This window comes from Cenococcum geophilum (assembly GCF_001692895.1).
Source record: "Cenococcum geophilum 1.58 unplaced genomic scaffold K441scaffold_93, whole genome shotgun sequence".
NCBI lineage: Eukaryota > Fungi > Ascomycota > Dothideomycetes > Gloniales > Gloniaceae > Cenococcum > Cenococcum geophilum.
In genome coordinates, this window is record NW_027137651.1 from 84,435 (window position 1) to 97,123 (window position 12,689).

The 12,689-nt window shown below is 34.0% G+C and overlaps 2 protein-coding genes across 2 annotated transcripts; both read left to right on the plus strand.

Annotated features, from left to right (window-relative positions):
• Positions 1-2,082: 2,082 nt before the first annotated feature.
• K441DRAFT_595587 (uncharacterized protein) lies at positions 2,083-2,259 on the plus strand (the record flags this gene model as incomplete). Its single annotated transcript, XM_067645001.1, has 1 exon — positions 2,083-2,259. A coding segment is annotated over one exon (177 nt), but the record flags the coding sequence as incomplete, so codon positions are not given.
• A 3,454-nt stretch (positions 2,260-5,713) lies between these two features.
• K441DRAFT_595622 (uncharacterized protein) lies at positions 5,714-5,872 on the plus strand (the record flags this gene model as incomplete). The annotated part of the gene is made up of 1 exon (XM_067645006.1): positions 5,714-5,872. A coding segment is annotated over one exon (159 nt), but the record flags the coding sequence as incomplete, so codon positions are not given.
• Between the last annotated feature and the right edge of the window lie 6,817 nt (positions 5,873-12,689).

Here is a 12,689-nt window from a genome sequence, read left to right on the forward strand (position 1 = left end):
TACTATCTGCGCCTAAAAGTGTAGGCTACTTAACTAAATCTAATGGTGGCTGTTTAAATTAAAGAAGGTATTGCTAGGGGTAATTATTAGCTAAGCTGTTACTAAATATGAATACCTGACTAAAATATATTATATTAGTGTAGAAGAACTAATATACTAGTCTTTAGCTTTATGAGTAGTGCTTAGCTACTATTGCTTATTAAATTATAAGTAGTCTTAATATACTACCGAAGTCACTAAAAGCAGCTCTAAGTATAAAGTGCTAGGATTCTTTATACCTATTACAATTTAGCGCTCCGTTACTCTTGGAGGTAGCTAAGTAAGATAGCGTTTAATAATGGCTTTGTAGTAACACTTTAAGCCCCTTTAACCGTTGCAGATAAATCTATAAACGTCTTAGCTATGGTATAGGAAGCTATGGTCTAAGATATGTAGATTAAGATCCTATCTAACTAAATTTCGGGATATTAGTAAAGCGGGCTTAGTTATATATAGGATACGGTCTAGTGTGTTAGAAAGAAAGTAGCGATAGCCTCTTTTATATAATGCCTTACTCCTATAGAGGCGGAGTAAGCTTATACGTTATAACCTATACGTTTTGCGTTGGTTTAGGCTATAGGATAGTAATAGGCATTAATTATACTGCTGGTGGGGTTTAAGGATCCGTCTAGCCCTACGTATAGGTAGGAAGGAGAATATAAAAGGATTTTACGTCCCCTTACTAGGAACCTATATAAAACACTTCTTAAGCAATCTATAGTATATATTCCGTCCTAAAGTTAGCTAATTAAATATCGATAATGAAGGTCACAGAAAGAATAATCGATATGAGTGATAGCGAAATAATAAGTGATGGAGAAAGATATGCAGAGAGATCTAGAGCAAAGGGCGTGTTTATTGGGGGAAAGGCGCTTCTAAAGATAAGGAATGCTTCCCATGCTATAGTAATAAGAGGCCTTATTAATAGGGCACTAGAGCTAAAGCTAAAACCGGAACTACCGAGGCTCCAAATTAAAGTGCAAGAGAGATTAACTCGGCGTTATAACCTAGAAGTTATTGTAAGTATACAAATATATTGTAGTTAGGTTAGGACTTACCGTCTTAGATATTATTAATAATACGTTTAATAGCAGTAATCCTGATTATGCTATCGCTCTATAGATAAGCTACCTATAGACCAAAATTAAAATTGAGATACTAGAGAAGGCCAACCAGAAGCTAAGAGAGGAGGTAGTGTCTCTTAAAAGAAAAAGGGGAATTGTAAATGAAATGCAGTAGGGAAAGCGTAGAGATACTGGTAAGCGTATTATACTTAAGGTAAAGGTATATCTAAGCAATAATTAGGGTAAATACCTGACGATTCTTACGTAGAGGGTTGGTTTAATAGAAGTGGATAGATATTTGGCACGTGCGTATTTTGTTTATAGGCAAGCGGGGTTAAGAATCTAGTACCCTATATAACTAATACTAAACAATGTCCCTATTAATCCCATATTAGTTATTAATATAGCCCCTTAAGAGTAAATAGGGTACTTTTTATGCTTACTATATCTATTAAATAACCTAAAGACTAAAAATAAAAAAGCTAATAAAATTATTAAGAACACGGAATAGTAAACTATATTAAGTTTTCAGTCTAATATTGCCTATATAAATTCTGCGCATTTCCTTTAGGCTCTTTTATAGTAGTACCATAAACTTATTCTAAGGCAGTCTTCCCTATAGTATCTTATAACGCTACCTTATTAATACTAACAGCTATATTATATATAGCTTGGATATTTTATATTGCTATTTAATTTTTATAATCCGCATCCGCGTATATATAGGTAGAGAGAATACTGGTTCTTGCTACCGGTAAAGTACTTAAAGGATTTCCTGGATTTCCTTAAGGATATGGTGAGAAATACTTATTATAAGAACTCTAATATTTAGCTAAACTTATTACAAGTACCACGGACCCCTAAATTTAAAGATCTGTCTATGATATATCTTCTTCCTCCTAATACTTGTAATAATAATATTCTTCTGTCTACTAATATTATATGTAAAGATAGTTAATCACAGCCCAATTAGATAGTAGGAAGTCCAATATTATCTGCCCATTCCGGTAGTACTTTACTGCTAATATACCAGGAGAATGGCTATATTACCCTACTTAATCAGACCCCCGGTAAAATTTCCTTTGGAAATGTCTTTGTCTATAGAACGGATCAGTCTTTATTATTAGATACTCTTAAAGGGATTTACAATATATAGACGCTAGATAGCAGCGGCGGTGATGCTAGAGGACGTCTTCTTAAAGAAGTATTATTTAACGATGGTACCTGCTACTAAATCAATAGTAGCCTAGAATTGAACCGCCGGAGGGTTTTGCCATAGCGGCATTACGAGTCTTTTAAAGGGAATGATTTGTAATATGGAATAGAAGTTACTCTCCCTAAAGATCTGGTTAGAGGAAGTCTCTATATATTATACTAGGTTTGGGATTAGCTAATAGTTATAAGCCCGCCTATATTACTAAAGGGTAAAATTGAAATATACACTACCTATATAGATATATTAATTATTTAATAGCGAATTAGGTTCTAAATTATGCAGTAAAAAATTTAGTAGATTAAATTATAACTTATAAATTTAAAGCATGGTTACGCTTCGCTAATTAAAAACTATATCTATTAAATATAAAATAGAACTTGAAATTTAAATTTGTAGTAAATATATAGATAGTCCAAAGTAGTAACTTAATATCCTTATTAAATCCCCTAGAAAATACCTATTAAAGCTTAACTTAAAATATACACTCCTAAGCTTTAACAGCTTTAATATTAGTAGGGATAACAATAACCTTAGATCCCTATAATAGATTAGTAATAGCATATTAAGAAATTCCTAAGGAGATCTTTTACCTATAGAAGCTTTTCCGGCTAGGATAAGCTCTTATTAGAAATATAAACAAAGTGCTTTCCCTTATAACGCACCATTATAAATATTTTAGCTTTGGTCAGATCGCTAAGCTTATTAGCTTTTTTAAATAATGTACTACTTCGTCTACTAAACCTAAGTTGTTACCGTTTTTCTAGAGTTTGTATATAGACTTCACCCTTATCTAATAGAGTTGTTTTAGTTCTAGGTCTTATTCCATCTTCTTTAAAAGTATTGCCTATTGGAGATCTATTAGGGCCCTATTTATCTGACATAATATCGCTACAGCTTAACTATCTTAGTGTTAGCCGTAGGGTTATTCTTAGGGTGTTATATTATTGTATAGAAGTTCTAGTTACCTCGCCTTCTAGAAAGGACGGAATTTACTTAATAGGCGACGCTTATAAAGAACCTTTAAGGGGTACGGAATGAGATATGCTAACAAGTAATAATTCTAGTGACATTTTAAGAAGTAGAGAATTCGTTAAATTAATAGCATGCTTTTTCTTTTGTCTTTTAGACTGTAGAGTAGTATAATCCGGCATTTAAGGATCCTTTATAGGCTTATATACTGTTTCGCAAAGTTTAAATAGGTCGCTAAAGAATTATAAGAGCTTACTATATATTCCAAACTTATAAAAGACGTGTAAGGGGAAAGAGTAAAGATTAGAACGAAGAGTTTATAAATTAGAATATAAGGACCACCAATAACTGCTACTTATATCTTATACGCGTAGAACAAATTTAGAAATCTTAAATTAGATTTCTACTTGGCGCGTACTATAGCGTTAGCGGGAACATAAGTGGTTAATAGTAGTATGCTAAGGATATACCGCCTAAAGCCATAGCGCTTAAGGAATCTTAATTTCGATTTATGCTAATACGAATTTATTCTCTAGAAAAATTAACCCTTAGTTTTAAGGGATATAATAGGTCCTTTAATTAAACTATAATAATTGCCCTGGCTAGATTTTCCACTTTAGCAGTAAGTATTCTCGCCGCTTAAGTATAACTACTTACGGTCCTAATTAATAGTTATAGAGAATGTTACTGCTTAATCTACTAATTAAAATATTATTATTAATAGCCGAGAACCTATAAGTGGAGGAAGATATTAACGCTTTTGCCTGGATAAACGACCGCCTTTATAGTATTCTAAATCCCTACCTTTATCGCCATAATGTTAAATGGGAGGATGGCACGGTATTAACATGGGCTGCAAAACAAGGACAAGATATAACTGCTTGAAAATCTCTTAAAGCTGCCAAAATTGGAGTAGTAACTTAATATCGATACTATGGGCGTGCGGATTTATTATAGGCAGTAAGAAATAGACACGAATTAGTGGTACGGCTGTTAATTAAAAGTAGACTTAGTAGTCTTAACCTAGAGGACTTTTCCCATAAGCTGTTATACGCCGTAAGGTTTAGGCGGACGGCAGTAGTGTAGCTACTCTTAGAAAGCGTTAATGTGAACTATAAGTAAAAAAACGGCTAGATACCGCTATTATTAGCCGCAAAAAAGGGGTATAAAGATATGGTTTAACTGCTTCTAGAATATAAGAATGTTTATATTAATACAAGAGACTGCTTTAGTTGGATACTACTATTATAAGCTATCGATTATAAGTATAATATAGTGGTATAACTTCTAGTTAAGCATAGGGGTGTTAATATTAACTTAAGGGACTCCTTAGGCAGAACGCCGTTATCTATAGCTAAAGTATATAGGGATGCTACGATAGTCTAACTACTTCTAGAGTGCGAAAGTAATAGTCTAAAATCTATAGACTAGTGTAGTAGTGTAAGCAGTCCTTTAATCCAATATTAAAGGATAGGTAAAGATTAACCTAGAGGTAGTCTAACTCTAGTATATAGATTAATTAGTAGGTCCGTAGTTCTTAATAATGCGGTAGATATAAAATTCTATAAATTAGCTAACTCTTCTTCCTACTAATTAATGTAATTGTTTCCTGTATACCTCGACCTCTTAAAGATCTACTTCCTTTCTATATTAATGAGTTCTTACTATATACTAGGCCCGGCTTTATATTTGGCTATAGCAATTATATAGTTAGCAGTATAGCCTAGCATATTTAATAACTATAGCCTTAGCTAGTGTGTAGCTATATTTAGCAACAATTTTTAGTTATAGGAAATGCGCTATAATAGAATAAGCTAGAAGTGGAACCTAAAGCTAGAAAGAGATCCCCAGGCTAAAAAGAAGGGCATACTATAATTATTACCGTCTCTTTCGCTAGAAGTTATCACCCCTTTTTATATTTATCTTATTGTAGAGTATAGGGTTAGTGTATCTGCTATAGAGACTAATCTTGTTTGGGAATAGCGTCTAAAATATAGGGTAAATAATAGATTAGTTAGCTAGATACTGGGGTTTTACTGCCCCTTTAAAGCTCTTTATATATTTAATATTAACTACTACTTTAACACTTATGGACCTTATTATAGTGCTACCCCCTAGCTATAGCTGTAAGAATTTTATCGGCTAGGGAGTTTTGGGCACTATATATCGTAACAAACTTTAAAATAAAGTTATTAAAGCTCTAAACGACGTAAATTCTTAATGCTTTATTAAAGTTAAAAAGGAGATCTATAAGAGACTTAGTTAATATAATAGACTTTTGCAATACTATAGTAGCGAACTTTTCTAGAAGGATAACCGTATAGCGATATATTTAGAACGCGCTCTAAACGGCCAGCTCTATAGGTTTCTTTAGGATAAAAGCAATGACGTTAATCGAACTTTATAAATGCGTTGGATTTTATAGCTTATAGACGTTCTTAAATATATTTACTCCAAAGGTATTATATATGGTGATATTTCGTGCTACAATATTCTCTTAGATAAACATTTAAACGTAAAGCTAATTGACTTCGCTAGTTTATTGATTAATAGGTCCCCTCTTCTCGCTTTATACTCCGTTTAAGCCCAATCTCTATATTTAAGCACGCCTTAAAAGGACGAAATTTTTACCTTTAGATCGGCTTGTTATTATATCTTAATATGTTATATTACCTTTTATGAACTTTCCAACGATAATATAGAGGATCGTTATAAATAAGGAATATTTCCTAAATTAAAGTCCCTAGGGGCCTTTAAAGTTATTATTAGAGGCTATTAAAACGGCAAATATAACCACATAGATGGCGTTATTAAAGAAATAGATAAGTAAGGTATATTTATAAAACCAGGATTTTTTTTAAACTATTTAAACTTATTTGTAGGTTTACGGAATCTATCTCCGGTAGCGGCGCCGCGGCATTTCCTTTATACTTTTAAGGCTTTCCTTTTAATATTTGCGATATCTTGTCCTTTACTTAAAAATCTAAAGGCTTCTCTATCCAGATTTATACTTTACCTATTTCTTAGGTATTATTAGCGTTAATAAAGGTAAGTTTTGTGCTTTATAAGTCCATTAGTCTTACTATCCTTATATATAGTATAATATACTAACTATCCTTTATTCTAGATATGCTAGACACTTTCCGCTTACTAGTAAGCTCCTAAACTACGCCGTACTTTGTGTTATAGGTATTGGGTTAAAACACGCTTACCTACCTAGCGTAATAGCGCTAGGGTAAAGGACGATGCGATTTATCTTTAAGGAATGTCTTAGTTTCTTCTAGCACTCTTTATATTCCACTATAATCTTAGTAGATTGGTATATCTTAAGTATAAAGAAGTTTATAACTTGACGAATTCTTTTAAGCGTATTAGTGGTAAAAGAGAGGATTTGTATCTTGGCTTTAGTATAATATAAACTAATAGCTATAGGTACTATAATGCCCAGTAATATAATAAGTCTTACAGCTTATAAGGCTCCGTTTTAATTAGAGATGTATAACACAAATATATTAGCAGCAAAATTTAGATAAAAATGGCTGTATACAGCAACACCGCCTTAAGAAAATGCACTTAAATAATTAGACTATTAAATGCAAACCCCGGCTTCCTATCTTTATAGGACCCGCTACTATAAAGCCACTAAAAAGCGGGGATACTGTAGTTTACGTTGACCTAGATATTAGCCCTACCCTATAATATACGTTACTGTATAACTAAACCCGCCTAGGACCTAGCATATTATCTTAAACTTATACCTTCTAAAACACTAATATTAAATTCCTATCCCGCCTTAAACGCTTTAAACTAATAAAACCCTAGTCCCGGCAAATAGTTAGAAACTCGCGCAGAAATTCACTAAGCCTATATTTTTACGCCTTTTAGGCTCGCAATATATGCCAAAGCTACAACCGCCTTATAATTATGGTGCTAAGAAAATAGGCTAATAACGGGAAATTATAAAACGTTGCAGAAAATGCGCTATAGGGCCCTATTATTATTACCGTCTCTTTTACCTAGTAAGCCGGCCCCTTTTCTTCTATATAGTAGGCCAGGCCTTTAATTTCGAACAATAATGCGCCTACAGTAATCTGAGAGTTTTCTTTAAAAAGTAGTCTTTAATCTGTTCCTATAGAAGATTATATTCCTCCTTTAATTTAATAAGCAGCGCGTCTTCCTTTTTAGTAAATTTTACTTTAGACTTTAGCTTTTAGGGCTTTAGGTCCTAGGGCTGTTTAACCAGGTTAGAAGGTAAAGGGAATTGTTAAGGAAGGATATCTAGTATATATGACCCGTTTTCCTAGCGCCTAAGAGCTACTTAAATTAACTATTCTTCCGAATTAGTATTTAAGACGGCTTCTGGTATCACTTTACTAGAGTTAAAGTTAGGGGCTAAGTTTAATAATGGCTTTTAGGTATAAAGGCGATTACGTATAGGGGATCTAGCCCGCTTATAATAATTACTGCTAAGCGTAGTGCTCCGGTTAGACGTGCGCATAGATAGAATTAAAGGAGAAAGGTAAGACCGCTAAAAACGATGCTTCGCAGCACGCTTTGGTTTTAATTCACCACTAATAGGTGCTAGCGATCCTCGCTGCCCTGTACACCCGTAAGCCTTATTACCCTTATTACTATCGCTGCTGTTGCCATCGCTGCTGTTACTATTGCTGCTATCGCCGTCCCTAGCGTTATTATTATCCGTATTGCCGCTGTCGTTGCTTCCATAGTTATAGTTCTCGGCATTACCTTTGTCTATAACCTTACCGTCCTTAGCATTATCGCTATAATTGCATTCTTTAGCTAGGCCATTAACAAGATCGTCTAGAATTTAATTATAATTGTTGTTAACCTTATCTTATAGTAATCTAATATTTAATCTAACATTATAAGAAGACGAAGATTGCTAAAGGGAAGGGCTAGTAGACCGCGTAGCGAAGGCAGCTCGCTCCTTAATACGTTTATCGCCATTATTAAGGCTAAAAGTAAGAGGGCTAAGAGGTAAGGTCTTCTAGGGAGCTGGTAAGCTTCATTACTTCCTAGGTTATAGGCTCTTACTGCTCTCGCTAATAGAAGTATTAAAGATATAATTAATATTATCTAGTTATTTAATATAATTAAACCTCCGCTTTCTTAACTTCTAGGCTTCTAAAGACCCTTAATTAATAGCAACCGATATCCTGAGCTTTTACCAGAATTACGGAACGGTTTTAATATAACGCCCCTCTGCTAAATTATCCATTTGGTTGCCGTCTGGCGTTAAGGGTATAGTACAATTATATATAGGTACGCGTACCTCCTCTTCTAGCGCTTCTAATAAAGGCAGCTCCTTATTATCTTTATCGTCCTTATTACTACCGTTATTCCTATTATCTACTAATTTTTAGATAAGGCTATTATAAATTAAAAGGGGAAGCGCATACCTAATCCATAAGGTATTGGTCGATTATTGGCTTTACCGGCTCCGTCAGCTTCGTTATTAGCGTTACCAGCTTTATTACCCTTAGCTTCTAAGTCTAAATTGGCTATATCGTCTTTAATAACTATTGGATTTACTGCTAGTTGTTAAAACTATATATTTAGAACTGCTAGGGAAAGAGGGAAAGTAGTAGGGTAATTGTTAGGATAATTACTAACTACTTCCTCCAGCGACTTAACTGTTATTTCCATCCCTATAGAAATCTTCCTTATCATCCTCGTTGTCTTTGTTATCCTTATAATACTTATTATAAGCTTTCTTATAATTATATATACGGTCTATAGGCGCTTTATTAGACAGAATCTCTAAACTAAGATCCTAGGTAAAATAATATGCCGTTAATTGCCTAAGCTTATAATACTTCTTAACTTTATAGAGGGAAAAGAGGTACTCCCCTGCTCCTCCTTTTAGGCTTACTGCTCGCGCTTTTCTTAGGGGCTGTAATTATATAGTGCTAAGATAAAGCTGTTGATTTTTTAGGGGGACTAGTGTAGAAATTGTTATTATTAAGCGAAATTTTGGGAGGGATTCGAAATGAAGATTAAGATGGTGCTAACGTTATTATTATTATTAGAGTTGCTATTGCTTTATGGCTTTTAAAAGCTTTAGGGGGGAATTAAAGGTCTTTTTAAGTGTATATTAGTCCTCCCTTCGCCACTAGCTCTCGCCTATTGCTTTTTGCCCCTTACCCCTTATCTAGGTTTCTTATTAAATTAAAGCATTTAATATGTGTGCCTCCGGCATAGACTGGAGTTAATTACTATTTATAGGGTAAGGTTTGTAAGGGCTTAAATTTCGGCGCCTAATTAACACCCTTAGCAAATTGCGGTTGAACCGTATCCGCCCGTCTAAGCTAGCGTGTTTAGCTTTAACACAGCTGTCGCATCTAGCCCCTTATTAGGAGGTTAATGGCGCGAATTCTCTACCCTTATTCCTTAGTAAAGGGTAGCGCTAACGTATCTATTTACTTCCCAATAATGCCGACCTAGCTTATCTTCTGCGCCGCTTGTATTAGTAGGTAAAGCCCTGTTTATATATGCGCGTTACGAGCTCTCTATAATGGAAGGAGGTAGTGCCCTTATTAGTGGTAGATGGGGCTCTCTAATACTAACCGCCTAGTGACGGATACGCCTGCTGCTCGCACGGTAATTGTATATATGTCTATGAATATACTAGGTGAAAGACTATATAAGGTGCTGCTTGATGCTCGCCCTCCTAACGTGGCTGGCTGGCGTTAGAGATTCCTTTATAGTCGTGCTGCTAAACTATTATGCGCCCAAAAGCTGTAACCTTTTAATTTTAATCTAGGTGGTTTCTACCATAGCCCTATAGCTTAGGAGCCCAGATTATTAATCCTTTACTACTCTGCCGCTAAGCAGTTAGGCAGAGCTAATAGCCCCTTAGCCCTAAACCAGTAGATTGAACGGCGTCTCCGAAATATCTGTGGTAATATAACTATACTACTAGGTAGGCATACATGGCTACCTAGGCGATGCTCTATATAATGTCCGTTTAAATAATGCCTAACACAGCCCCCTATAGCTATTTATAGCTATGCTAATAGGAACTAAGTTACAAATTCCGTAACTTAAGGTAACTTAGGGCCAATAGTATATAGCCAATTTCGGGGAGAGGATGTCCGCATAATTAAGCAGGGTTGCTAGCTAAAATGCAATGAGACGTAAGGCCTGTCTAGTAATATAAGGGGGCTTACGGCGGCGAGGGACTAGGTACTGTTGCTCTGGGAAGGAGACTTTTCTAGAAAAATAAAGCAGGTAGTATTACTGGCGTGGTAATTCCTACAGATCCCGTTAATTGGTAGCTGTGGGTAGTAGCTCCCTAGAGGTAAAGAAATAACTTAAATAGGAGGGGGGAAAGCTCTAAATATCGTAAATGCCTATACGCATAAGTGGGATAAGTCTCTTAAGGTCGGGCTACGGAAAGGACGAATAGTAATTGCTACTCTAGTAATAAGAGTAGAAAGAACCGTTTCATCCGTTACCATAAAGAGAGTATAAAAGAAGTCGTTATTAGAGAGCATAAGAGGTGCTGTACTACTATTAGTCTAAGACATGGAAATTAAGGGAAGTAGTAGGGCTTGTATATGCGCGGACCCCAATAGGGGAATAAAATGGCTTAGGGGTGGAGCGAGGAGGTTTAACCGAGGCGATAATATCTAATAAGAGGGATGCGCGGCGTTAGGGAGGAAGAGAAGATAGAGGAGGGAAAGTAAAACGGCGAGAGGTGGACGCTTTTATATAATAAGGTCGAAGCACAGGCCAGAATAAAGCGGCGAGCTAATAAGCAAGGGCGTGTTGCCTGTAAAGGAAGCATCCATTTCCTAATGTAGATTTACTCTTATAAATATACCTAGTTATATAGTTTATATATAATATAACACTATAAAAAGGGATAGGTATATTACTATTTAAGGCAAATTATAGATATAAGCTAAGAATATTATTATTACTATAATAAGTAAAGAAAATAAGTAGTATAGTTAAAGAAAGAATAAAAATGTTAATAAATCTTTATATAGACTTTATAGAATTAATAAAAAAGGTATAAGAAAGAATAAAAAGGTACTATAATACTAAGAGATTTAAGGGACTAGATCTTAAGGAGGGAGATAAAGTATAGCTACTATACAAAAATTTTAAGAGTTAATAACTAAGTAAGAAGTTAGACTACGTTAGACTAAGACCTTTTAAAATTATAAGGAGGATTTTACTAGTTATATTTAAGTTAAACTTACTAGCTAAAATAAAGATTTACTCTATATAGTATATTATAATACTAGAACTAGTATATAGGAATATTAAGCTACTAGTTTATAAAGCAGATACGTATAAAGGTTAAGAAGAGAATAAATAGCAAGTTTTAAAGATTATTAATTATAAGGATGTTAATAATAAAATATAGTATAAAGTTAAGTAGATAGGCTATACTAAGACTACCTAGGAACTACTAGAAAATTTAAAGAATGCTATAAGAAAGGTAGAGGAGTATTAAAAAAGATTAGATTAGGCAGTATTAATAAAAAAGGATTGCTAAAAAATAAGTTACCTAAGGGGGACCTAGGAAGAGTAGTTGCCAAACTACTTAGATCTATTTCCTTTTTAGTTAGAAGAAAGTCCGTTCTTTTATTACTAAGTTCCTATAAACCCTATTTTATAAGTTTCTACTCCTTAAAATAAACCTTCTTATAGACCTTCTTAAGATGGATTAACTGAGTAGACGCCGCTAGACGAGACTTAAGGGCCTATTATTAAGTATTAGCAGCCTTTTATTTAACGTCCTAAGAATAGTATAACTTTATAAGAGTAACAGATAGTTTATTATTTAGCCGCGTAGTAGTAGATTAAATATAAGACCCTAAGGCAAATTAATTAAGGAACTAGACGACTATTAAGAGTAATAGGTTATATATATTTAGTATTAAAGACAAAGTAAACGTTATAGAATAAATAAATATTTACTTTAGTGCACTTTAAATAAGAGGACGGTTATTATAAAGATGGGTTTACTAATATAATATAAACCAACCCCTCTTTTAAATAACAAGAATATAGAGACGGTATAATCTTACTAAGGGATAATATCGCAGCAATAGTGCGAGCGCGACGAGCGGTTAAAGAAGAAGAAATGGCTTTAGGTATAATAAGTAACAATATTAACTAAATTAATTAGACGGATATTATACCTTTAGTAAACAACTTAGAGATATTTAGGATCTTTAAGAATAAAGATAAAAAGGAGGGGGATAGTATTATGGACGCTTTAAGAACAATATTATAATTACTTAGGGAAGAGTTAGAAGAAGCTAGTTAGTTAATTTAGGTACAGTCTATAATAGAGCCGGTAAAGCTATATAATAAGGAATGGTAACTAAGGTTATATAACGTAATCTATATAATTTATAGGA